Here is a 25073-nt window from a genome sequence, read left to right on the forward strand (position 1 = left end):
TAAGAGTATTACTATCTATTGTAATAAATCTTGATTGAGAATTGTTTCACCTTGATATAAAAAATGTTTTTCTCAATGGGGAATTAGAAGAAGAGGTATACATGAGGATTTCACCTAGGTTTGAAGAAGGGAAAGATGGCAAGGTATGTAAGTTACAGAAATCTCTCTATGAGCTAAAGCAATCTCCAATGGCATAGTTCAAGAAATTCAGCACTACACTCACTTAGTTTGGGTATACACAGGGAGAAGCAGATCATACTCTCTTTACTAAGTGTTCAAATGGAAAGAGGTGCATTCTCATTGTGTATGTAGATGATATCATCATCACAGGTGACAACACTCGGGAAATTGCAACACTCAAACAAAGGTTAACGGAGGAATTTTAAGTTAAAGATCTTGGAACTATGAAGTATTTCTTGAGAATGGAAGTGCCCAGAAGCAAGGAAGGTATCATGATTTCACAAAGAAAGTACACCTTGGATCTCCTTAAGGATACAGGTATGCTAGCTTGCAAACCAAGGTACACACCTCTAGAAAGAAATTGGAAGTATCTTGTAAAAGATGATGATCCTGCAGTTGATAAAGAAAGGTATCAAAAGCTAGTTGGAAGACTGATTTATCTCTCTCTCACTCGTCTTGATATTGCCTATGCAATTAGCATCGTGAGCCAGTTTATGCACTCAACAACATTTAGAGGCAGCATATCATATTTTGAGATAGCTAAAGGGGACACCAGGAAAAGGATTATTGTTCAAGAAGGGTAATGAACGAGGGGTTGAATGCTTTGCTGATGCAGATTGGGCAGGGTCTGTGATTGATAGCCAATCAACCTCAGGTTTTTGCACCAAATTATGGGGAAACCTAATAACATGGAGGAGTAAGAAACAGACAATGGTGGCATGAAGCAATGCAGAGGCAGAGTTTAGGGCAATTACCCAGGGTATTTGTGAGCTTATTTGGTTGGTGAGACTGATGGAAGACATAAGAATGCCCCTAAAATTGCCAACATACCTTTACAGTGATAGCAAATCAGTCATAAGTATCATCAATAATCCTATGCAACATGACAGGATAAAACATGTTCGGATCGATAGGGGCTTCACACAGAGGGAAATTGAAAAGGGAGGAATTAAATTAACCTACATTCCTACAAAAACTCAAGAAGCACATATCCTTACAAAGGCAATGTCAAGACCAGGGTTTGAGATACTGATTAGCAAGCTGGGAATGAAAGATATCTATTCAGCAGCTTGGAGGGGGGGTTGTTGGAAATCCGAGATGATGAGATAACAAGCTATCTTATGATAAAGATAGCTTATGGAAGAGACACGACCACATGGAGCTAACTGAAGATAAGGATAAGGAAGATTGAAATCCCAAGAGATTAAGGAAGAGCTCCTAGATAATAGAAGAAATTCTAGGAGCTGATATTATAAGAGATAATATGCAACAAATAATAAAGATAATGTACTCTAGTTAGCCTATCTTTAAGTAGTGGTATATCTGTAACATATTTAAGTTTAGTTAGGATTCTATCTCTTGTACAATAGGGTTAGCAACATAGAGTAAGTCTGTATAAATAGGTAGTCTCACATGAATACAATTTGACGAGTTTGGTTGTTTCTTCCAACTCGGTACTCCTAGAAGCTGCAATCTAGGGTTGCTTAGGGTTTGTTCACTCTTAATTCCGTAGATCACCAGCTCCCATGACACCCTTCTTGGATTGGCCCCCAATAGGAAGTCCCAAATAACAAATAGGAAGCCTCCCCACTTTACAGCTTAGATGCTCCACAGACTCCTCCAATACCCTTCATACATTCCACACTCAGCCAATAATAGAGCTTTTTAAAAAGTTGACCCTCAAACCTGAAGGCAAAGGAAACACTTACAAAATCCTCTTGATTACCATCAAAAAGTCGAGCCTAGCCCAACAGAATACAAGCACGCTATCTGCAAACTGAGGACGAGAGACAGCTGAAGCACCCTCTTCCTTACACAAACCATCCAACAAACTCAAAGAAACAGCATTTGGAAACAGCTGACTCAAGCAGTTTGCAGCAATAACAAAAAGAAAAGGGGAAAGAGGATCCCTTGGCCTGATAATCTCATCATACACTACCTCCAAGTTTGTATTTAAGTATTTCAATTTACAAATTTTACATGACATCACTTGAAATTTCCTTATTCATGCACAACCTAATATTACTAGTAATTCTAGATGCCCTTTTATTCAAAATGTGCTAGATGAAAATTAGCTTTTGAGCTCTTTGGATCAAATAATATATCCAAAATCTTCTCAGTAGAATATCCATCTAGGATTGGGTCATGACAATATGCTGGCAAGATATTGAAAGCAACAAAATTTTATTCTGCTACAGTCAGAAATTGGGAACCAGGACACCAAAAATTACTACACAAGACAACACAACATTCCCACTATGATTATATCTGAATTCATAATTACCTCCCTGTGTAGGAGGTGCCACTGCTTCGTGTAGGTGCCTTCTCTTCCCTGAATGGTTGAGTTGATTCATCAGCCAAACTGGGTAACCTTGTAACACTGCCTTTCCCTCTCTTGGCATTGGGCCCTATCTCCTCTATCATATATTTCCATCCATCAATTGGTCTCCTTCGACTGAAAATATGAGTCTTGATAAAACTTGCAATCTGCATCACAGTCAACAAAAAGAAGCCAGGTGCTATTTTCAGTTGGGAAAATATTGCAGAAAGATAGACTGAAGGGGTGCTCGTCTAATGTTGGAGTAATATCATTAATATAATGAAACACCATAATTAACCTTCGCTTATATGTAATTGTTGCAGTCATTACATAGATGCATTAAGGAAGTCCTTAACATATCTAACTCCATAATTAACCTTCACTTATATGTAATTGTTGCAGATTCATTACATAGATGCACTAAGGAGGTCCTTAACATATCAAACATAATGCCTGGGAAGAAAAACAACCATTGATTGAATAATTGCACAGTTTATGGGGGCAGTGAAGGATGTTAAAATCCCTATCCAAATGGCAACTATGGGCTGATAATGATCAAAAGTTTCACAATTTCAGGGTCATGACCTGCTGGTTCATCCTTCTTCTCCAGTGTGCTACCACTAAATCAAGTATAAGAAAGACAGAAGGATGTTGTCCTCTGTACTTGTCCATATGTTATGAAACAATAATAATAACATTGACATACCTGGAACTTGCAAAATGCAATTCGACGCTCAAATTCTTGGAGGAGGATGTCTTCTTCTCTTTGTGACATCTCCCAGACACTCCCATCTTGAGCATTACTTGTTGTTTCCCAACCATCAGGCTTGTTTTTTAACTCAGAGGAACTTGGGATCTTTAAGTTGTTCAAGTCAGTGGGAGAATCAAAAATCCTGCAATTAGTAAGTAGCGAATGAAAAAATTCACTCAGCAGGATGCCTTACAAGTGTCACTCCAGGCATATTATCCGTATATTTTATTTTCAACAAGCAGGATGTGACAGTATTATGAAAGAAAGAATGCATTTTCGAGTGAATTATTACAGATGGCCATTGATGATGCAAACAACCTTAGTGGTTTACAATTATTTACGAGGTTGAGAATAGTGAAGTGATGTACGACTTCCCCAAGCTAGCATGTATGTCCAAGTTGCAGAGAATAGAAAAATGCTTATATAGAAGCTTCACCTACTAATGCACCTAATTTACTTATACATGTGAGAACACTTAAAGTGTGTTAAGAACAGAAAATATTCAAAATGCAGATTAAAAGGAAATTACTAAATCGTCTTGATGTACATACCCCCGACAGAAAATGCAACATATTCTGATAAATTACCAGAGATCTGACATGAGGCTTACTCATCAACATCATTAGAGGCAGCAGTTGTGATATCTCTATACTTTAGATTAGTATTAGGCTCCTTTCATTTGTTTTATAATCATTCTAAATATTTTAAACAGAATCTTGTTTCCCTTCCACATCGTTCCATGACTTGATGGAGGAAATTTTCACTATTCCATAAAGGCCCATTCACACAAATCTCTAGCCAGTTGTATTGCTCAAATATGATAAGACCCTTCAGAAATGCAATTCCACCAAGTGTGAGAGTTTCTCAAACAGAAACCTGCATTCATACAACTACCTAATTGCAGTTAAAATATAAACTGCTTACCAGAAATACCTATCTGGTTGAACAAAAAACATAAGGATAAGTACTTCAAAACGAAAAGAAACATTACAAAATTTAATATTTTCCGCCTAAAACCTCGAACCACATAATGATACTTTTTCTCCTCATGACTTCCAAAAATGAGAAAGAATGCACATTCCGGCATGGGTTTTCATTTTCCATCTCGGGGCGTTTTCCATTGGCAATTTTAACTTGATAGGTAAAACTTTCCCGCACAATGAACGGCTTCTGAAGGTAACAGATGAATCTACAGAGCCCTTGCATATGCATACCTTATTGTAGAAAAATTGTGGTGGTATAATGATAAATATGTTGCAATAACTCAAAGATTCCAAGGCACAAAAACTCGCTTTCCTTAAGATTGACTTTGTCACAAAACACAATGCACAAGGGATGCAAACAAGCCTCCAAGATACAATGGAATCAAGAATAATGTTTGTTGACGAATGTGTAATTTCTGACAACAAACCCGAACACACGGAATTAATAACAAATACAAGAAGCTTTGTATTCTAATTCTGCAGTAAAAGAATAGAAAGAGTTGGTTCTTGTATGCACAAAAATTATGAAGTTTTATGTAAGAATGTAGGAGAAAAACAAGGAGAGAGAAACCATATGAATTCTCAAAAATGTTTTTATCCAACAACACATCAAACTATTTATAGATAATGTTACAACCCTTCACCAAAGGTACAACCATTCATATGTATTACAATTCTTCACAAAAGGATATAACTAATTCTTGTGTGTTACAACTCTTTACCAAATGTACACCCCTTCACCAAAAGTTATAACCATTTAAATTAAATTTAAAACAAGTGAGGCACAATCCTTTACTAAAGGTTACAACCATTCATGCATGTAAATAGAATTTGAAAGGTTACAATCTCTAGTTCCTTGACTTGGATCTTTTCCCAAACAAGTGAAAGGTTGCCACCATTCTTTTGAAAATCTCTCCATCACTTCTAAGTATCACCATGCCAAAAGCATAAGAACTCAACTAAACTAAGCTAGTAAATGTTTGGTTTGCAACCAAAACACGTTGTAATACTTTCAAGATCGTTCATACCAAAACAAACAAAGATGCGGCACAGAAACAAAAAGTCGAACATTATATGTGCATAAACACGTATACAAGAAAAAGGATGAGAAAGAGTGCAAGGAAAGCATACTCAGAGCAGCTATCGAGCAATCTCTCTATATCATTAGCGCCGCCAATGGGATCCCTCAGCTTGGCCTCCTCTAGCTTCTCAATCTCCTTCACCCATAACCCGGCATGAACTCGCTGCTTCTTCAGCCTATAATCCTTCTTTAAATTCTCCAAACTATACAGTGAAGTACCATCTTTCTTCTCCATCTGCGCCTGCTGCTTCTGTTGCTGGCTCTTCGAGCTATTTCTTCTCTGGTCCCAATTGTCAGTCATGTCCTCGACGAACGCCTTCGCCTCGGCGTCGGCATCCGACGGGAGGACAAAAGGGGCGGCCGTAGAAGCGTTCTGGGACAAGGAGAAGTTGACGTCGGTTTCCCATGGGGCCCTGCTCTTGCCAGAGACGTCTTCCGGCAGCCAGGCGGATTCCCATGCTTCGTTCCACTCGTCGTCGCCGTTCTTGGCGGTGCGGCCTCCGGTGGATTTGGTGGAGAGTGGACGGAGCTGGGTGATGGTCCGATCGAAGAGAGGTCTCCCGATCACAGAGGAAAATCTACGCATTGTTGAATTCATCGTCTTGGAGCTGATCCTAAGCTCCAAACCAAACGCGTACTGATCGATAGGCCTCGCTCTTCGCAAGCTCGCATGAAACGAAATCTCAAAATGAGTGAAAAAATTCAGTTGTTTTCACCTTTCCAAATTAACCAGATAACATTAGTAAGTTGGGCCAATGAATTTTAGTGTGCGGCCCAATTTGTTAAACCCATATTGGTCTCAACTCAACACTTGATTGGGCCCAATAAGGCCTAAAGTTTTGACCTGAAACATCAAAGAATTATATATAACTTGAAATATATATCTAATGGTTGAAATTTATTTTTTAATTATTTTAGATAATATCTAAATTATGAAGATTTTGAATATACTAAATGTGTGAGATAATTTTAAATTTTGTCTTTATAATTATTTTTTGTTTTTTAAATAAATTAGACAAAAATATTATAAAAAAATCAATTTATTAACCGGTTTTATAACACATAAATGGGGTTTTAGAAAAGACGCGTAAATAGATAACTTCGATGGTAGAAAATTCCTTTAAGGATCTCATAAAAAATAAGATTTATTTGTTAAAAGTCTTAATCCTAATCAATCTTAAAATACAAGAGATATTTATCATCAATATTCAAACTCCTATATATATAAATAAAGAAAAATTCTTGAAAGCCATATAGGTTAACAGACAAGCTTACAGAATGGAGGGTAAAAAGACTAAAATACTCTTGCCCACATTGCATTGCACTTTTTCTAATGCAATGTAGGTGAAGGTATTTTAATCTTTTAATCCCCATTTTATAAGTCTGTCTATCAACTTGTCTGGTCCTTAAAATGAGTCATAAATAAAAGAAGTCTCATTCTTTAAAAGTAAGTCACTTCTATTTAACAAAAAATTTTACTATTTTTTTTAAAGACATAAATTTAACTTAAATATCAAAATATTTACACGAAAAATGTCATATATCCTTTGATTATTATTATTATTTTTGGCAGAGTCTTGATGGTTTAAAGTTAATTTCCCAACAAATAAATTTGTTATTATGTTAAAGTGACAAGATATGTAAATTTTATATACAAATATATATTTTGCTTACACACATGGTATGAAAATAATATGGACAACTATGTAGAAAAATATAATAAATTCTACATGTGTCCGGCAACATGATAATATGATATCATTGTTGCATTGAATTTTTATTATATATTAAATAAATATATAATAATTAAATTTATAAGATAAATACAAAAAAAAGTTATGATCATTGATTATGAATACTTCAAATTTCTAGACGATAGTCTACCATGAAATTTATTATCCCAACCATTGGATTGTTTGCTTGATCACTCATGCCTCCTTAATTTATCAAAATATCTATATTAATAATTAGATATATATAATAAAACGAGAACCACGAATTTAAATTCAAATAACACTATTGACAATATAGACTTCTTATGATACCGATCCCGATCTACTAAGTCTCTTTATAAAGTTTTGCATCCAAATTTTTCTTAATTTATCACTCTTAGCTAATAAAACTTTTATATTTTTCTCATTCTTAGCTAAGTAATCAAAGACAAAGGCAATAGTAATTTCATCAAAACTTTCTACTTTCGTCACTACTTCAAATAAAACATCATCATCAAGTTGATGTTACGAACTAAGATTGAAATAGTTATATTTTTAAAGTTACGAACTCTCTTTTTATGAGATATTTTTTCAAAAGATACGTTAGATAATGAAGTCTTTTTTCTATTTTTTATATCTCTTCCATGTCAACGTATCATTTCATGGAGTAAATTAAACTTTTGAGGTCTTATTAATATTAATATCACTAAATGACTTAACAAAATTTTCAATTGCCATATCTTTTCCTGCAACAAGCATCGTCTCACTATATATTTATATTTTCTTTGTTCAAGTATTTTTCATGATTAAGATGTGCCTACAAAAAATAAATACACAATAAAACATAATTCAGATGAGAATTATTAATATAAAGCAAACAAAAACAAACACACGTAAAAAAACAACATTGTTACCATCATTTTCCCATCATATACATCATTTGCAACAATTATCATCTTCGAAAGAATCATCCCAACCAAAATCATTTTTCTTCTTTAAGTTAGCCTATAATTCTCCATTCTTTGTTCATTGTTCTCAAATGGTTTTCAATATGATCAAGTAGACGTTCCACAACAAATTTGTAAGTTGATTTTTTTAGTAACACGTTGAAAACTTTCAAGCTTGAAAGGGGAAGAAAGTTTATTTTTTTTCGTAGACTTGTTAACTAAAATTTGAAATAGCACGTGAAACATAGGTTTAGTCTATCTAAAATGCTTTACTTCACCTTTATCTTCCTTAGTTCATTTATACAACTATAATAAGGAATTACAAATAAAAAAAAGATTATCATATCTCTTCTACGCTTATTATAATGTAATTGTCAATGTTCAGAATTGGTCAACCGTGATCCGTCGACTCACACAGATAAAGTAAATGTGAATGCAAAGAGAAGAAAAAAATAGCACAAAAATAACAAACGATACGCAAGAGAGTTTTTTACGTGGTTCGACTAGAATTATGTCTACTTCACGACAGTTCTCTAATAATTTCGGCAAAGTAACAGTATGTAATTGATCATACACATCCAATAATTTTTTGACCCCTATTTATAGAGTGAGATGTTTACAATTTGAATGACTTCTAAATATAGAAGGATAATATTATAAGGATAATTTGTCCTTATCAGTTCCACAAAATCGGGAATAGATTCTATATTATCAGGGATTGGGTTTGCTTTTGATAAAGCAGGTAGGCGTCGCCTCTAATTATTACACAGCCTTTTTGCCCTGTGAGCTGATCAGATTGGCCAGCGAGCAAATGCATCGCTGAGAGCTCATTCACTCCTGCGGTCTGAGTTCGGGTTTCAGCAATATATGACCTTGTTGAGGTGTCTTCAGCCTTAGGCTCATTGGGCTTCGGGAGGCTGGGCCAGTCTACTCGGTCGAATCCAACCCATAAAAAATGATTCAAAAATTACCCATAACAGTAATCATTCTACATGATTGAGGTTATCATATCTCTTTTTAGTGCACATTCCTTTTGTTCTTTTTCTTTTCTCTTATTGATTTAAAAAAATTATTTGTGTTGCTCTGACATAATGGAAGATGTCTTCCATAATAAAATTATTAGGAGCTATTCTCCTTATACGGATACATAGAATTAGGGGTGTACAATCGATTATAATCGAATCGAATCACCCAAAAATTACTAACCGAACCGAACCAAATTGTCCCTAATAACGGAATCGAATCAACCGATAATCCTAGTATAACCGAACTAACCGAAATCGAAATAACCGAACAATAAAATGCAATAACCAAACCGAACCAACAATAGCTAGAGAGTTTCCAATCCCTAATCAGAACCAATAATCCTAGTGTCGAGCCAACTTGCTTATATTAATTAAGTTTTGATAATTAACAAAAATATTTTTATGATATAAATGTATTTCTTTCTCATATAAAAAATAAATTTATTTTGAATTAAAAGTGGGTACAAAGAGTAAATTTATTTTGAATTAAAAGTAGATTATCTTTAAATATGTTTCCTTTTTTTGATCATTTATGTCTCAAAAGTTTATATTTGAATTTTCATTTATTGATAAATACTCTTATTACTTATGTAAAAAGTATATTTATTTTGAATTAAAGAATAATTACTTTTAGACATGTTTTCTCTTTCTCATACAAAAAGTAAATTTATTTTGAATTAAAGATAATTAGTTTTAGACATATTTTCTCTTACTCATGCAAAAAGTAAATTTATTTTGAATTAAAGGATATTGCTTTTAGATATGTTTTCTTGTTTTAATCATTTATGTCTCAAAAACTTATACTTGAATTTTTAAATCTTGATTTCTCATACAAAAAGTAAATTTATTTTGAATTAAAGGTGAGAAATATTTTTTTATTATTGGAGAAAGTCTAAACATTTTTTGAATTTCAAACTTTATATTAACCATTTCTTTAGTGGCTAAAATGCTTATAAATACCCCCAAACTCATTTTTTGAGTATCCATTACACATTCAAAGCTCCCAAAAGCTCTCAAGATAATTTTCAAGCATTTTAAGGCTCTCAAAGATTCATTGTTCATCCACCGAAGAGTCACAAGGCAAGAGGAGAAAAAAAAATCACAAAGCTGAATCCGATATTCTCCATTTAAACTGAGGTCATCGTTTATTTATTTAAATATTATTGCTTTGTATATTTTGTGCTTAATTGCTTATTTGTGTTCAAGTGTATACAATTATTTGTGAACAATTAAATTATCATCGTGGATTGTATAGGTTTCTTAAAACCGTTAAAATCTAGGCGAATCTAGTTTCCAATGTAAAATAGGGAGAAAACCTTGGTGTTTGTGATTTTCCTAGAACTCATTGTAATCTAAGTGTGTATTTAGTTTCCAAGGTAAGGTAGGGTGAAAATCTTGGTGATTTTGATTTAGTGGAACCTCAATGGTGGTTAGACCTTGAGAGAGTGGATTAGGTGTGTGTGGAAATACCGAATCATTATAAATTGTGTTGTGCCTCATTGTATTTATTTTTGTTATATCTTGTGGGTTACATTTATTATTAATCTCAAATATAATTTATTATATTTATCAAATATATTTTTTTAATAAAATTATTAATTAAGAATATTTATTAAAATTGAGAAAAATTTTAATCACTCAATTCACCCCGCTCTTGAGTGGCTATACCCTAAAAGACCAACATCTAGTATAACCGAACATGAAACCAAAACGATTTTCCAGTCCCTATCAAAATTTCCAAAACAAATGAACAAGAATCGGAAATAGCCAGAGTTTCACAATCGAAATTTTCTAGAACAAGTGAACAAGAATCACTGAATCAGAAATACGTGTACCTTTGAGTCTTTGACGCAAGAGTTGAGGTTGCCGTGATCTTGTAGCGCTTGGAAAGAAAAAAAGCGCCCGGTCGACGAGTTTTGAAGCGCACGTCGTCGTCGCTGATTGCCCCTCCGCTACTTTGGCAGCCACCACTGCTAGTGCTGCCACCATGGCCCAGATCTTGGAATAGCCCTCGTCGATCGTCCAAGCACAAGGAAAAGAAGAAACGAATGCGATGGATGGTGGGATGAGGGTTAAGGTTCGATTCGGTTGGGTGAGGGTTAGGGTTCGAATCGATCTCAGAGTCTTGCCTGTGTGTGAAAGAGAGAATAGGGGGTGCGGTTATGCCTCAGCACACGAACTCGCAAGCAAGGGTAGAAGGAGATAGAGAAAGAGCGAGATGGGGGAGTGTGAGTGTCTGTGTCGGTCGTGTGGGTTATGTGTTTTGGAGGGGGGCGGTTATGCTAACCTCACACGGTTAGTTCGGTTAATCGAATAATTGAAAGTTTGAAGTATTGCAAATCGAACTGAACCGTCTCATAAAAAAAATTGAATCGAATTAATCAAACTAAATTATTTCATAAAAAAAATCGAACTGAACCCACGAATTTGGTCGGTTCGACTTAGTTAGTTCGGTCTAACCGGACCACTGCTCACCCCTACATAGAATGCAACTAGCAAGCATAATATTGATTTGGGGATTAGCTTTTTATTTAAATATTTTAAATTTATTATAATATCTCACTTATTTTTTTTCTTTATTTTTTTAGTGTGTTGCCACACACTAACTATTTTAATTTTTTTTGGATTTGGTTTTAAATTTTTAATTGAAGATGAGGTTTATTTTGAGATAATTACCAAAAAGATGTTAGTTATGGGATTAGTTTTTTTGTTTAAATTTTAATTTATTTATTATCTCTTCAAAATAATTGACAGACACTGAGATAAATATTTTCTTAAATAATAGAAGAAAGAATAAATATTAATATATTAAAAATTCAAATATATATATTTGAATCAAATATATATTAAAAATCAAATATATATATATTAAAAATTCAAATATATATATATATTTTAAAAATAAAGCAGATAATATAAGTTGGGTCAACAAATTTTTAGTTGGTGCTTAAGTTTCACCTGAAATCCAGTGGTAAATGGGCCAATGTCTCTCTTTTGGCCCAATGGTTCTTTGGGCCAGTTACGCCTAGGGTTTTGATCGACGAGCTATATAAATCTAATGCTCTCATCTCAAACCCTTTGTCTCCTGCGTTCCCTTTTCTGATTTTCATCGCCTGCCGGAGATCCGATCGTCGTACTGGTGGGCGTTCAAGCATGGTGCACGTTTCCTATTACCGGAACTGTAAGTTTTCTCTATACAAGAATATATGTACCGAAACCATGTTTGTATGTATGTATTTGGTTGTGTACATGATCTGATCCGTTATTTGTGTTAAGCACACGTAAGACACTGAAATCAATTGGTTACACTTTTGGCGTAATGCATGATTTTTTCACTGCAATACAATTCCAGCTACAGGAAACCTTATTATGTATTTTTGTATAAAATCATTACGGCGTAATCTATTATAGGCTTCTGCGAATCTGGTAATATTATCTGTTTCTTTTCTGAACAAGCATAAGAAAAATTAGGGAGGAAACTGATTTTTGAAACTTACTGCCTTTATTTGTGAACTGAGTATAGTTTGTCTTTAAACTTAGCTATATTAGACAATGATCTGGTTGATTTTACTTTGTACCTGGAATTGGTCCGACAGATGGGTTCCTCAGTTTCTTGAGCCATAAAAAATATGCGTTAACAATGGTTTTGGGTCTTGGATTTGTGCTAGAAAAAGGAAAAGGGAAAAGGAAGCAATAGAAAATGATGATAAAAATGTAGAAGCTAAGGGCCTGTCATTTTTTAATTTTTCAACTCCAATTTTACAAGTAAACATACTTTAACATTTTATGTTTCAAAAAGCAATAGCATTCATTTCCAGAAAATTTAGAAAACATCTTTTTTATGTTCTCCAATTCATATTATATTGTTGAAAAATTAGAAAATTGAGTTTTTTGTTTTTTGATTGGAGATTCAATCAATAGAAAATTGGAGCTGAGAAATTAGAAATATTTTGTACAACTAAACAGTCGCCAAGGTTTCCTGCATTTTGGTTCATTAGGGAACTGAGTTAATCAACAGTTACTGGTTTAAAAGAATTTTTTGTTTGCTTGCTTGGAAAAATGAGTACGTAAATAAAGTTCCCCCTTTCTAATATCTGAAATCAAATGTTAGCATTAGTATTTCTGTAAGTGCTCATTGACATTTGTTTCAGCTAGTATATTTGTATGGAGGGTTTTGATTTTCCGTCCTGGATTTATTAGCTAAAAGTTCTGCCACTGGTTTTTAGATGGGAAAACTTTCAAGAAACCCCGTCGCCCCTATGAGAAGGAGCGATTAGATGCTGAACTGAAGCTTGTGGGAGAATACGGGCTTCGCTGCAAGAGGGAGCTTTGGAGGGTTCAATATGCTTTGAGCCGCATTCGTAATAATGCAAGAATGCTTCTTACCCTTGATGAGAAGAATCCCCGCAGGATTTTTGAGGGCGAAGCTCTTCTGAGGAGGATGAACAGGTATGGTCTGCTTGATGAGAGCCAGAATAAGCTCGATTATGTCTTAGCCCTTACTGTGGAGAACTTCCTTGAGCGACGCCTGCAAACGCTTGTGTTCAAGACGGGTATGGCTAAATCAATTCACCACGCCAGGGTGCTCATCAGACAGAGGCATATCAGGTATGTTATTGTGACATTTGCATATGCTTGTGGCATTTAAATCAATTTTTCTATTGGGGTATGTTTGATCTGAATCTGACTATGATGATCTAGAACATTGCTATTACATAATTCAATGCTGCTATGTATTGTGCAGGATTATTGTAGGCAAAAAATATTTTCTTAGTTTTTTGATTTTTTTGCAACTATTCCTAATTTTTTACATATTGTGTTACCTAGTGTCTTACTATATTATGGTTGCAACACTTGATTTTGAACTCTTTTCAAAATTATTCTGAGACTGTAAGTTATATTTGCAATATCTGAATGTAAATATAAAGAATGTCCAGATTATGATTTGATGAGAAAAGGAAATATTCATATCTATCACATGCTTTTATAGTGAAGATGCTTGGTGTTTTGCCGTAAAAGTATTCACCTTTATTGATTCTTAAAATATGACTTTATTTCCTGCCTACACAGGGTGTCAAAGTATTTATATTTAAATTTCTACATCACAATATGAATCACAGTTCAACTGGTTCATTCCCTGTGAGTATACTGTCATGAAGATGTGCTACTAATTGTCCTTTAAATCTTTTTTTAGGGTGTATGCATATAATGGCAATCTTCCTTCTTTTACAGAGAAAGATAATTTGAGTACATGTTGAAGATTTTTTCCCCTTTAAGTAAATGAAATAAAGAAAGATTCTCCTTTGATTTTAGTTTTTCCTCCTTCCTAACAGTGACATGATTTAGAGAAGTTTTATCTTCATTTGCTTATGTAGTAATGCACTATGGAAGTTGTTAAATCTCTTAAGGTTATGGCACTTTGAGATGAAAAACCATGTTCTTTCTACTGTAAGGCATGTCTTTTCAGACAAAGCACATATGCTCCCATGTAACTGCTACAAGCGTGCACAAGTTACTGAGTTTTGTATTTGATGATTAATAGCTTGCTTAATCAAATCCCAAGGTTTTGTTTTTTGTTGAAATTTGTTTGATGTTTACATACACAAGTGTGTGTTTGATAGCATTTAGTTGGAAAAGAAAACATTTTTCAATTTGCATGGAAAACAAAAACCACTTCCCCCTAGATGGAATTTTCCATGGAAAAGAGGCCAAAACATGTTTTAATGGTTGTACCATGGAATTGAATTCCATGGAAAATATAGTGTGTCAGACAACAAAATGGAAAATATAGTGTGTCAAACAACAAAATGGAATCCAATTCCTTGGAATGGGACATTTTCCATGGACTTTCCATGCTATCAAACACACCCTAAGACCTTGTTTTCTAGGTATCCTATTTCTACTGTTCTCTTTTCATTTTCATTACTTTGGAAAGGAAAACTTGTAATGCCAATTAATTGTTTTTTTTTCTTCTTTGAAATTTTTGAAATTTTGGAAAAAAATGAAAGCAACAAAAGAGTTTTTTTACAGTTTTTGTTTTGTTTTCATGTTCATTTTCTTTTCGTCCTTTCCTTATCAACTGGAAACATTGTGGCCAACAGGAGTCTTTGGATTTAAGCAACTCCGATGGGAGTTTCTAGGCAATTCCCATTAGTGGTGGAGAAGAGTAAGAATGGAAAAAAAATTAAAAGCAAAATACAAACCAAGTTTATCATGTGACATGTAAGTTTTTATTTTGTAACTAAAACCAAAGCCATAAAAGAAATTGACAATGAAAAAGAAAAACAGGGAACTTTGTCAAATGCCTTTTAACCTTTCTATTGTTGAATGAAACTCCCAGGGGGCGGTTTAATTACAAAAAAAACTCAGTTTTTCATCTCCGGCATTTTTACTTAATCTCCAATTTTTATATAATGTAATATCTTGTTATTATTTATATGCTTTTAGTATTAAAATATTAATGCTTATATTATTTATAACATTAATCCTATCAGTACAATATTTTTTTGGTTGCTAGTATTATATTTGTTGATAGTAATCTACAAGTAATATTATTATATAAATTATGAATAAATTAGATTGATAATATTATGAGATTAATATTACCAATATGATACTTATGATATTACTAAAATTACAATCTATATTGATTATAAATTTTATTTTTCTATAGTTTTAGAAATTTTATAATACTGATCTTTTTGTGGTTAATATTTTTACTTTTTACAATATTAATATTTTCCATCATTTTACTTGATTATTAGATATTTTTAAATTATAATATCATAGTGAAATAAATTATTTATTATTAATCAATTTTATATTTATAATATATTTTTGTATTATAATATTATTTTTTATTGGCAATTTTTAGAATTAAGATTTTAATACAATATTGATAGTAGTAGGAATGCTATTAGAATTGATTTGTGTTGGCCAAAAGGTCATGCTATTGTGAGGAGCACTAACCTTACGTTTGTAAGAAAACATCCTACAGATGTTCTATTTAATTGGGAGAGTAAAGGATAGAAAGTAATGGAAAAACTTTATCCTTGTTTCAGAGAGTAATGAAAATGGATGAATGGAAATATGTTAAAACAACAAATGACAACTGATGCCATCTTAATGGAAAGATAGTGTTTTGTTACAACCAAATTTGAACTTTTATAAAATTATTAAGGTTAATGCCTCGACATATGAAAATGAAGTATTACACCAAACAGGCCATTATTATGGGACAATGATCTATAGGTGTGACTATTTGGCATCTTCCTAGTATACTAATTTATTAAAATTCAGTCTCTATGTTGAATTTCTATTATTAACCAGGTTTTATGGTTTGGTGAACGGTTGTGATAGAGATGCATCATTTTTATTGTGTTATTTTGTTATGTACATGATCGTCGTGGCATATTGCAGGGTTGGGAGGCAGGTGGTCAATGTGCCGTCCTTCATGGTGAGAGTGGATTCACAAAAGCACATTGATTTCTCTCTGACAAGCCCCTTTGGAGGTGGCCGTCCTGGTAGAGTCAAGCGAAAGAACGCCAAGGCAGCTGCAAAGAAGGCTGCTGGTGGGGATGGAGATGAAGAAGATGAGGAGTAAGAAGTTGCATTCATGATGTAGTAGTTTGGCTGCCCGTATTAGAAGAAGAAAGTGTTAACACTGTTACCTAGTGGTTTTTTGCATCTATGCCAGTTAATTACTGTTTCATCGTCTCTATTTGTGTTAATTGAAGCTTCACAGTCACAGTTTCTTCCAAATTTTATAGCCTTAAGACATCTTCCAGATGTGTCTATGGATATTTGAGTTCCAAATTTTGAGTTCGTATCATTGTGTAGTCTGACAATTATTATTGTTCTCCAAACCAATATCTATGACTATTAGCTAGCTATTTGCTGAAGTAATTCAGTCAACACTTGAGAATAATCAGCGGCCCGGTGAGATAAAAAGGCCTTTGGATGTTTAAAGTGTGATGCTTTAAATTTCTCTGCAGTGCTAAATACAGTGATGATTCATGGCATCCGGCTTATTTTTAATTTTTCATTATTTTTAGGAGGAGATATAACATGCACTGGAAAGATGTGGGGAGCAAAAGCCTAATCCTCTGTTCTCTTTGTTTTTTTTTAATTCTTTTTGAGTTTTTAATTTTTTAAAACATTAAAAATGAATTTACTTTATTGTTTTTAAAAACATACTTTTAAAAAAAATTTGTAAAGAAAATTCAAAACATTCAAAATGCCAAACCCCCAATCCCAATCTCGTAGTCTTGCATCTCTCCTCTCCTCTCATTTTTCCTATTTTCTCTTCTTTCAGCCGTTGATTGCTATTGCCATTGTTATCATAGCCGTTGACCACGCCTGCCATCGCCATCGATTGCTCCAACCACTGGCCGTGCAAGCTGTTGATGACTGCCTCCTGTCCTCTCTAGCTAATGGTGTTTTTTATACATGCCACGCATGTCGTCAACTGCACCCACAATCTTTGTCATCGCCACAAGTTGTCGTTGACCACCCCGCGCCATTTGATCTTGTTGATTGTCTCCTCTCTCATTTCCTCTCACCTTTCTTCTCTCAATCGTCATTCGATCTTATTGGTTGTCATTAAATCTAAGGAGATTTGGCCGTTGGATCTCGCTGATTTTTAGGTATATTGGTCGATGGGCCCTTGGGTGTCGGGTGGTTGTCTCTGATCACCGAAAACCACCGGTCACGGTGGCCGGTGGCGACTAACAGTGAGTATATAAGTGTTAGCCAAAAATTAAAAATTAGATCTACGAAAGTTCAATCATTAAACTTGACTCGTTTTTGTGTATGTTAACCTCCTTGATTTGGAGTTTCTAATAGTAGATTTTGATCATGTGAATTTCCTACCAGCTATGGTCGCTGACGACGGAGAAGATGTAGAGGTCGGAGAATAGAAGAAGAAAAAAATAAAAAATAAAAAATAATTTTTCAAAATCTCAAAGTAGACGTTTTTTTTAGTTTTTTATTTTAAAAAATTGTTTTTTTAAAATGATAAAAAAAATATATTTTCAAAAATCTAAAAATAAACACTTAAAATTTAAAATTAAAATACGAAGATATCACTACCTAATTTTTAGATCATTTTTGACCTGCAATCCCAAAAGCTGCTTTTCAAGAGGGTATTTTCAAGAATTGCCAGCAAGAGAAAGGGACATAAATAGAGTCTTTTATAAATATAGTTTTTAATATAAAAAATTTATAAATACAAGTAAATATAAATATAAATTATTTCTATTTCTAATTTGATGGTGGAGAGATGAAATTACTTTCGTATTTAACATGATTGTAAAATAGAAATATGTTTCTTCTAAATTAGGAACGTATTTTTAATATTATAAAATAGTCTTAAAATATTTTTAAAATTACAAAATAATTTAAGATATTTTTTGATATTTTACGTTTTAAAAATATGGAACGAGGCTGTTTCATTATTTGTGTGCAATTAATAGAGATTTCCAGAGCTAAAATAAGCCAAGCATGCGGTCAAATTTTGAGAGCTATTTTTATTACAAAATACTTCACATCACGGTAAGCTGTGATGTTCACTTTGATATATAGAAACAAACAAACAATCATCAAAATTTAAAGATGTGGGGAGCAAAAGGCTAATTTTTAGGTCGTTTTTGACATGCAATCCCAGAAGCTGCTTTTCAATCAACAGGGTATTTTCAAGAATTGCCAAATAAGGGTCTTTTTATAAATATATTTTTTAATATAAAAATTTATAAATACAAGTAAATATAAATATAAATTATTTTTATTTTTAACTTCATTGTCGAAGATGAAATTACTTTTCTCGTAGAGTGTGTTTGATTGCAAGCATGAAACTTGCATAGAAAGAAAATAAGTTCTAAATAATTTAATTGCCTAGAACTTATTTACATGAAAATTATCAATTAAAAGTGTTTGATTGTAATTTTATTTTTTATACAATTTTCTTCCCAAACCCACCCCGTCTCCTCCCATCTTTCTCTCTCTCCCCCGGTCTCTTAAACCCAGTTCTTTGCCCTGCCTCCCCCCATTGTTGGAGAATGGAGAGATCTAGTAGCACAAGACTTGGAGAACCTGTCTTCTCCCATCGCTGGAGAAAGCATCGTCGCCATCACTGCCTTCTCCCATCAGGACTTGGAGAATAAGAAGGTGCCAGAGGAAGGAGATGAGGTTGATGAGGCGTCCGTCGATCGGATTTTTGACTCCAAAGAGGTGTCACCATGGAAGGACCAACTCACTTTCAAAGCCTTCGTGGTAAGCTTCGCTACCCATCTATCTATCTCTCTCCCCCCCCCTCCCTCCATCCCAAACCCAATTCTTTTTCCTGCCTCTCCCTACCCTCGCCAGCACCGGTTGTAGCGACTATCGCTGCCGTTGCCATCTTCGTTGCCCATCACCTATGGCCACTGCAACTGCCGATGGCCAATCTTCACTGATCGTTCCCCTCTTCCTTGCGACTACTGGCCGCGCTTCCCCTCTTCTTCTTCTTCGTGTTTTCACTTTTCTTTTTCTTCTTTTTTGGAATTTCTTTTCCAAACCTCCCCTAAGAATTGGTTTTCCAACAAAAGTGAGAATTGGGCATCAAGTGAGAAAAAATGAGAATTTAAATTACTTAAAAAATATGGCTAATCAAACATCATTAAAACTATATTTTTGATGAAAAAATACGACCAATCAAATAGCCGCTTAGAGATTTCCACAGCTTAAATAAGCCAAGCATGCGGTCAAACTTTGAGAGCTATTTATTACAAAATACTTCACATCACGGTAAGCTGTGATGTTCACTTTGATATATAGAAACAAACAAACAATCATCAAAATTTAAAGATTAGAGAGTCAACAATCAAATTGTAAATCAACTGCCATAGTTTGGCCAACCATTCTGTCTGGAAGTTAATTGGAGAGAACTAACTTAAACAACAATAAGGGATTATTTTGCTTTTTCACGAAACATTAGACGTAGCCCATACTACACTTTAAAACAAATTAAAATCAAACCCACAACCCAACTTTTTGACACTTTTTTCTCAAATACAAGTGGGGTCCCATACCCATACGAACCATTAAAATAACAATGATGAGAGAGCAGTTTGTTCCCCACTTTTACTAGGAAACTTGCATTGCTGCCCACTTTGCCTAGAAGAACTGTTGCTAAGGTGCTTTTTAGCATTAGCAATCCCAATCATAAGAACAAAAAACACAACCCCCCATATAACTTCACTTTTCCTACATTGAACAGTGAAAGCATCCATCAATTGGCTCATCTTGTCCCCCCAAGTCTTTGCTTTTCAAACTCATCCACTCACCTAATATCCCACTGGCAGCAATCCCTATCCCTGCATGAAAAACACTAAACATGAAAAGCAGCTGCAAACACAGCTAGCTAGCTGTTTAATTAGAGCCACTGTATTAATTCGTTTGTTTTCGGTCGATTCGATCACAAAACATGTGCAGCACGTTATGTTTAACTCTCGCCTCCAAACTAATACTATTTCTAATCATGCTCTCACTTTTCTTAGTGGATTCAATTGCCCAGCAGCATGATGATGGTGATCTCTAGGGGATTATTGGATTTATTATTTGACTAGACCAGGTCAAAAAGGTAATTTCAACTAATATTTTCTTTTTTAAAAAAAGTCTAAATATATTTTAAAAATGGATGTGCATGTGAGTTAAAACTTAGTCAAATAAACTCTGATGAGAGTTTCAAAAGGTAATCCTAAGAAAAATTCAGGGTGAGGTCTTTAAGAGAAAAGAAAAAAACGTGAAAGAAAAGAATATGTTTAATGGATACATATTGATCAAATTACGAAATTTATGAATGATAAGTCTAAAAGTTGAATATAAAGCATAAGAATAAAGTATCTCATGAAAACGCCTACAGAAGCCCTCTCAGTTTGGCTATAAAGACCCTCTCAATTCAGAGAGGTCTCCAAAAAAATCTTAATAGACTCCCTTAAAAGGAGCTCTAAGAGAGTCATAAGAAGGTCTCTCGCAAGGTATTCTCATAATTGAAAATGCCCTCTGAGTTTGCATAGGGAATACCCAAGGTCCTTTGATCGTTCGTAGCGTCATCAGAGTATTTGCGTTGGGAATGTCCTACGTACTCTGATTATTTTCTTGTTTGTAGAGTCTTGACAGATTTAGAACAATTTTTGGACACCTAAATTTTATTATTATATCTAATCCAACACCAAAAGTAATTGAGAAAATTTCCAAGCATGCTATTTGATTTGACAAGCTAATTAATACTTTTGTTTCAAAGTTAGTATTCATTTTCTTGTTGAATACCGCCACCACTAGAGTCTTTTTTCTTTTTTTTTTCCCTTTAATCTCTTTGGTCAAATATGCTTATGATTATATTATAGTGAGAGAGAAATAAACTTGGCATGAATGGAAATGGAGGTTTGTATTTTGTTTCATTGTGGAAACTATGTGACACTTTGTCCATCTCTTTCAGTCATAAAAAATCTTTCCCTTCAAGAAGAATATTTGGAATTTAGTGAAGATATGTTGAGAAATATCTCAAATAAATTTTGAGATAGTTTGTGTTTTGACTGAGTCTGATTATGAGAGAATTGTTATGTTACTTGCGTCGGGTAACATAACAATTGCTTGACGCGAATAATAGTGAGAAATCGGGCGTGGGCCTAATCATGGGCCCCCTTACCAGCTTGCTTTGGGCAAACCCGATGCTAGCAATATGTCATTTCTCTTGAGTACAAATACATATTAAAGATCAACCAACTAGATCCAGGTAACTAAGAGTTGATTTGATTGGGTACTCAATTTTTTTTATTTTTGTTGTTGTTTGCATACAACAATAAATTTATATGTTGGGGAATCGTTTTCGACTGTCAAGATCCTACAAAAAGAGAAACTCATAGGGGCTGTGGGATATATTCTACACAAACCCTCTAATAGTTAAGTTAGATTTTTGTTGGAAATAAGAAGATAGTGAAAATTATAAAGAGTGTTTACTGTAAAATGATTATTTGTCTCTTGTTGCATTTAGAAATATGATTCTTTATTTGTAGGGAGGTGTGCTAACTTGGGAAGGTGCTTTGGCCTTTCGAGTTTTATTTGGGAAGGAGGAGTGAAGGGGTTTGCGCTCTGCAGGACCGGTTAAGACCTATGCCTAGAATTTCCAAAAAATTGTATTATTCAAATATTAAATAATTTTTATCATTTTATAAAGAGTCCCAAAACTTATTATAGCCTAGGGCCCAAGTGACCCTTAGACTGACCTTGACGCTCTGGTGTGGAAATACCCCAAAAGATATATTTTTAAATGATCGAGAGGTCTCTCGACTCTTCTTTCATGAGGCGGATTCACCAAGGGGTTTCTTGAGAGTTTGTCACACAAGGGACTAGTTTTCCAAGTCCTTTTAGTGGTCAAGTACAAATCAATATCTATCCATATATATATATATATATTGTTCAACCAATGAGGTGGTTGGTTGCCACATAAATTAAAATTGAATTCCAACCAATTAGGTGGTTGGTTGCCATAGAAATTAAAATTGAATTCCTCAACCAATTAGGTAAAAATTTGTGTTGTCAAAGGAAGTGTTATTAGAATCGTGTAGTCCATCACCACCAATAAAGGGGAAAAGCAAAATGAAAGACAAATTAAAATTGATTTGAGAGAGCGATAGGAAAAGAAATATGCCTTGGTGGGTCTTTGCAAAGAATCATGACCCAAATAAATCAATTCACATATGCCTGGTGACCTTTACCTTCATGACATGAAAGTGAAGCCATAACCCCACCCCACATATTAAGCTTTGTAAATTGGAAACCAAAATTAAGGAACGATAAACCCTTTTGAAGTAATTCAAGTGGTTGATCGGATAAGATTTAGGTGTTGAATATGTCAAGACTATATATTCAAATCTTGAACAATGCGATAGGTATCGCTTTATTACATGAAGAACTACAGATGTAGATCTTTGACTCGATCTTATCTGACACAGTTTAATTATCTAATTTGAGTAGAGGCCTGTAAATTGTAAGAAAGAAAGTGACGGTCTTAATTGAGAATTTATATAATAGAGAAATAAATTTTTAATAATTATATAATAATCATATATTAGTAGAAAGGGCTCCCTAAAATTAAAATATATCACTAGGGTCAAATTCAATAGTTGTGAAGGAAAAAGATTGAATGAAAGGGCATTAAAAGGGGCATTGCGGTTTGCGGGGACGGCACGGCCCTTTAGTTTTCAGCTTTTTGTTTTTTCTTCCAAGTCTTATTCTTCGCCTATAGAGAGTAGTATTAGTATACACTCACATCTCACTTTGGTTTTTGGTACAATTTTTCTGATAAAATAATGTGACAACTGAGATGGCATTTTAATTTTACTTTTACTATTACTATTCCTAGTACTAGTACTATTATTATTTGTAAAAAGATGTCCTTCAAAGCGTGCCCTAATCTCTAAAACGAATTATAAGCAAATATCGTACCCTTTAATTAATAAAATGAAAATTGATAACGATTTATATAAGCAAATATGGTACCGTTTAAAGTGTCTAATATTTATATATATATATATTAAATTAATTATTGTTTGGGCGACCAATGTTTTAATTTGATTGACTAAAGATGTATAAAATATTATTAGTTAAAATGATGATTAGTAGATCAAAGGTAGGTAGTGAGTTATTTTTGTTTGAAAACAATTGAATTTTAGTCCATCAAATTCCTTTAAAAGATTTTAGACACCCTTTTAAGAACCGATCTAGTCGGCCAAAACAACATACTTAGTTGATCAAATGTTTTCAAAATCAAAACTAATTTTTCTTTACGAATTAAGTCGACCAAATGAATAGTTTTAGTTGATTAAAAGAGATAAAATATATCATCTTTTTAGGCACCTAATCTAGTCGATCAAAAGTAACTCTTTCGTCAACCAAATAACTCCAGTGTACCTTAATGTATTTAATAAAGCCAAATTAGTAGACTAGAAATACTATTTAATTGACTAAATAGTTATAGAATATTTTTTATTTTTTTGAGAAAGGAGTTAAGTCATCAAATTAAATGATCTTCTTCTAAAATCCTTAACTATTTTCTTTTTTTTTTCTTTATCCGTTAGTATTCTCAATCACCTGATTAATTTTTCTATAGCCATCGTACCCAATTTTTCTTAAATTCGAACATATTTTCACTAAAACATGGCGACACATTTTATCATTTTCATTTTTAATATTTCTTTATGGTCTTCCGAATATCATATCTCTTGTGATTAAGCATCTTTTATCAGGTATCATTATTTTTGTCATATTCTACTATACTCTTATTCTGCGACGATGTTTATCTCTCGAACACCACATGTTTTCTCTTAATAGATGTACATTTTCACTACTAATTAGTGTTGTAATTAAAGCGTGTATATATATATATATAATTTACACGTCATAATTTCCTAGTCTAATTAATAATGCAGCCAAATTAAGAAGATGTTCATATTTCAAAGCAACAAACAAGGCACGTCATGTTCTTCAGTCGCTAGAACCATAATGATAATATTCAACGTTCATTTGCTGAACTGAACCATGAACTAAAGTAATGTAGCAAAGTAAAATCTTCTAAATTTGGGCTGTAGCGACTGTGTGGTGTGGTGTGGGCGCCTCTGCTTCTGCTTCAGCTTCAGCTTCATTCACAGATTGTTGCTGTTTTGGTTCAGTCAGGCCTTTGTCTTTTCTGTTGTCCGCCCGCCACCGCCGATGCCACCACCTCTCCTCTCTGTTTCTTCTCTCTCTCTCTCTCTCTCCTTCTAGCTAGGGCGTGTACGCTTTATTTTTCACACAATCTTATGATATTCTTATCCTCCATGAAAATGTCATCCATGCATCATAAGATATGTATAAGATAAGATATACATTCACGCATGGTGGTGGATCGATGGGTCATGATGGGTGGGTATCTCAATTATGTAGGGAGATGATGCATACTTCCTTCCGTCCGGGGTGTGGGCCCCGCAGGGTTGTTCTAGAGAGTAGAGTAGAGATATGGCATAAAGGTAGTGGCGTTGTTAGGCCAACCACACTTTC

General features: G+C 33.8%; 2 protein-coding genes across 2 annotated transcripts; one reads left to right on the forward strand and one right to left on the reverse strand.

The window, feature by feature from the left end:
• Positions 1-1813: 1813 nt before the first annotated feature.
• Positions 1814-6011, reverse strand: LOC127797504 (protein GAMETE CELL DEFECTIVE 1, mitochondrial). The gene is made up of 3 exons (XM_052330470.1): positions 5366-6011; positions 3207-3393; positions 1814-2667 (listed from the first exon to the last, which is right to left on the reverse strand). Exons 1-3 carry the CDS (start codon positions 5911-5913, stop codon positions 2461-2463), a joined length of 942 nt encoding a protein of 313 aa, XP_052186430.1. The 5' UTR covers positions 5914-6011; the 3' UTR covers positions 1814-2460.
• A 6004-nt stretch (positions 6012-12015) lies between these two features.
• Positions 12016-16900, forward strand: LOC127798299 (40S ribosomal protein S9-2-like). The gene is made up of 3 exons (XM_052331766.1): positions 12016-12180; positions 13226-13607; positions 16419-16900. The coding sequence occupies exons 1-3, from the start codon at positions 12153-12155 to the stop codon at positions 16600-16602; spliced, it is 594 nt and encodes a 197-aa protein (XP_052187726.1). The 5' UTR covers positions 12016-12152; the 3' UTR covers positions 16603-16900.
• Positions 16901-25073: the final 8173 nt, after the last annotated feature.

Source organism: Diospyros lotus, chromosome 3 (genome assembly GCF_014633365.1).
Source record: "Diospyros lotus cultivar Yz01 chromosome 3, ASM1463336v1, whole genome shotgun sequence".
Taxonomy (NCBI): domain Eukaryota; kingdom Viridiplantae; phylum Streptophyta; class Magnoliopsida; order Ericales; family Ebenaceae; genus Diospyros; species Diospyros lotus.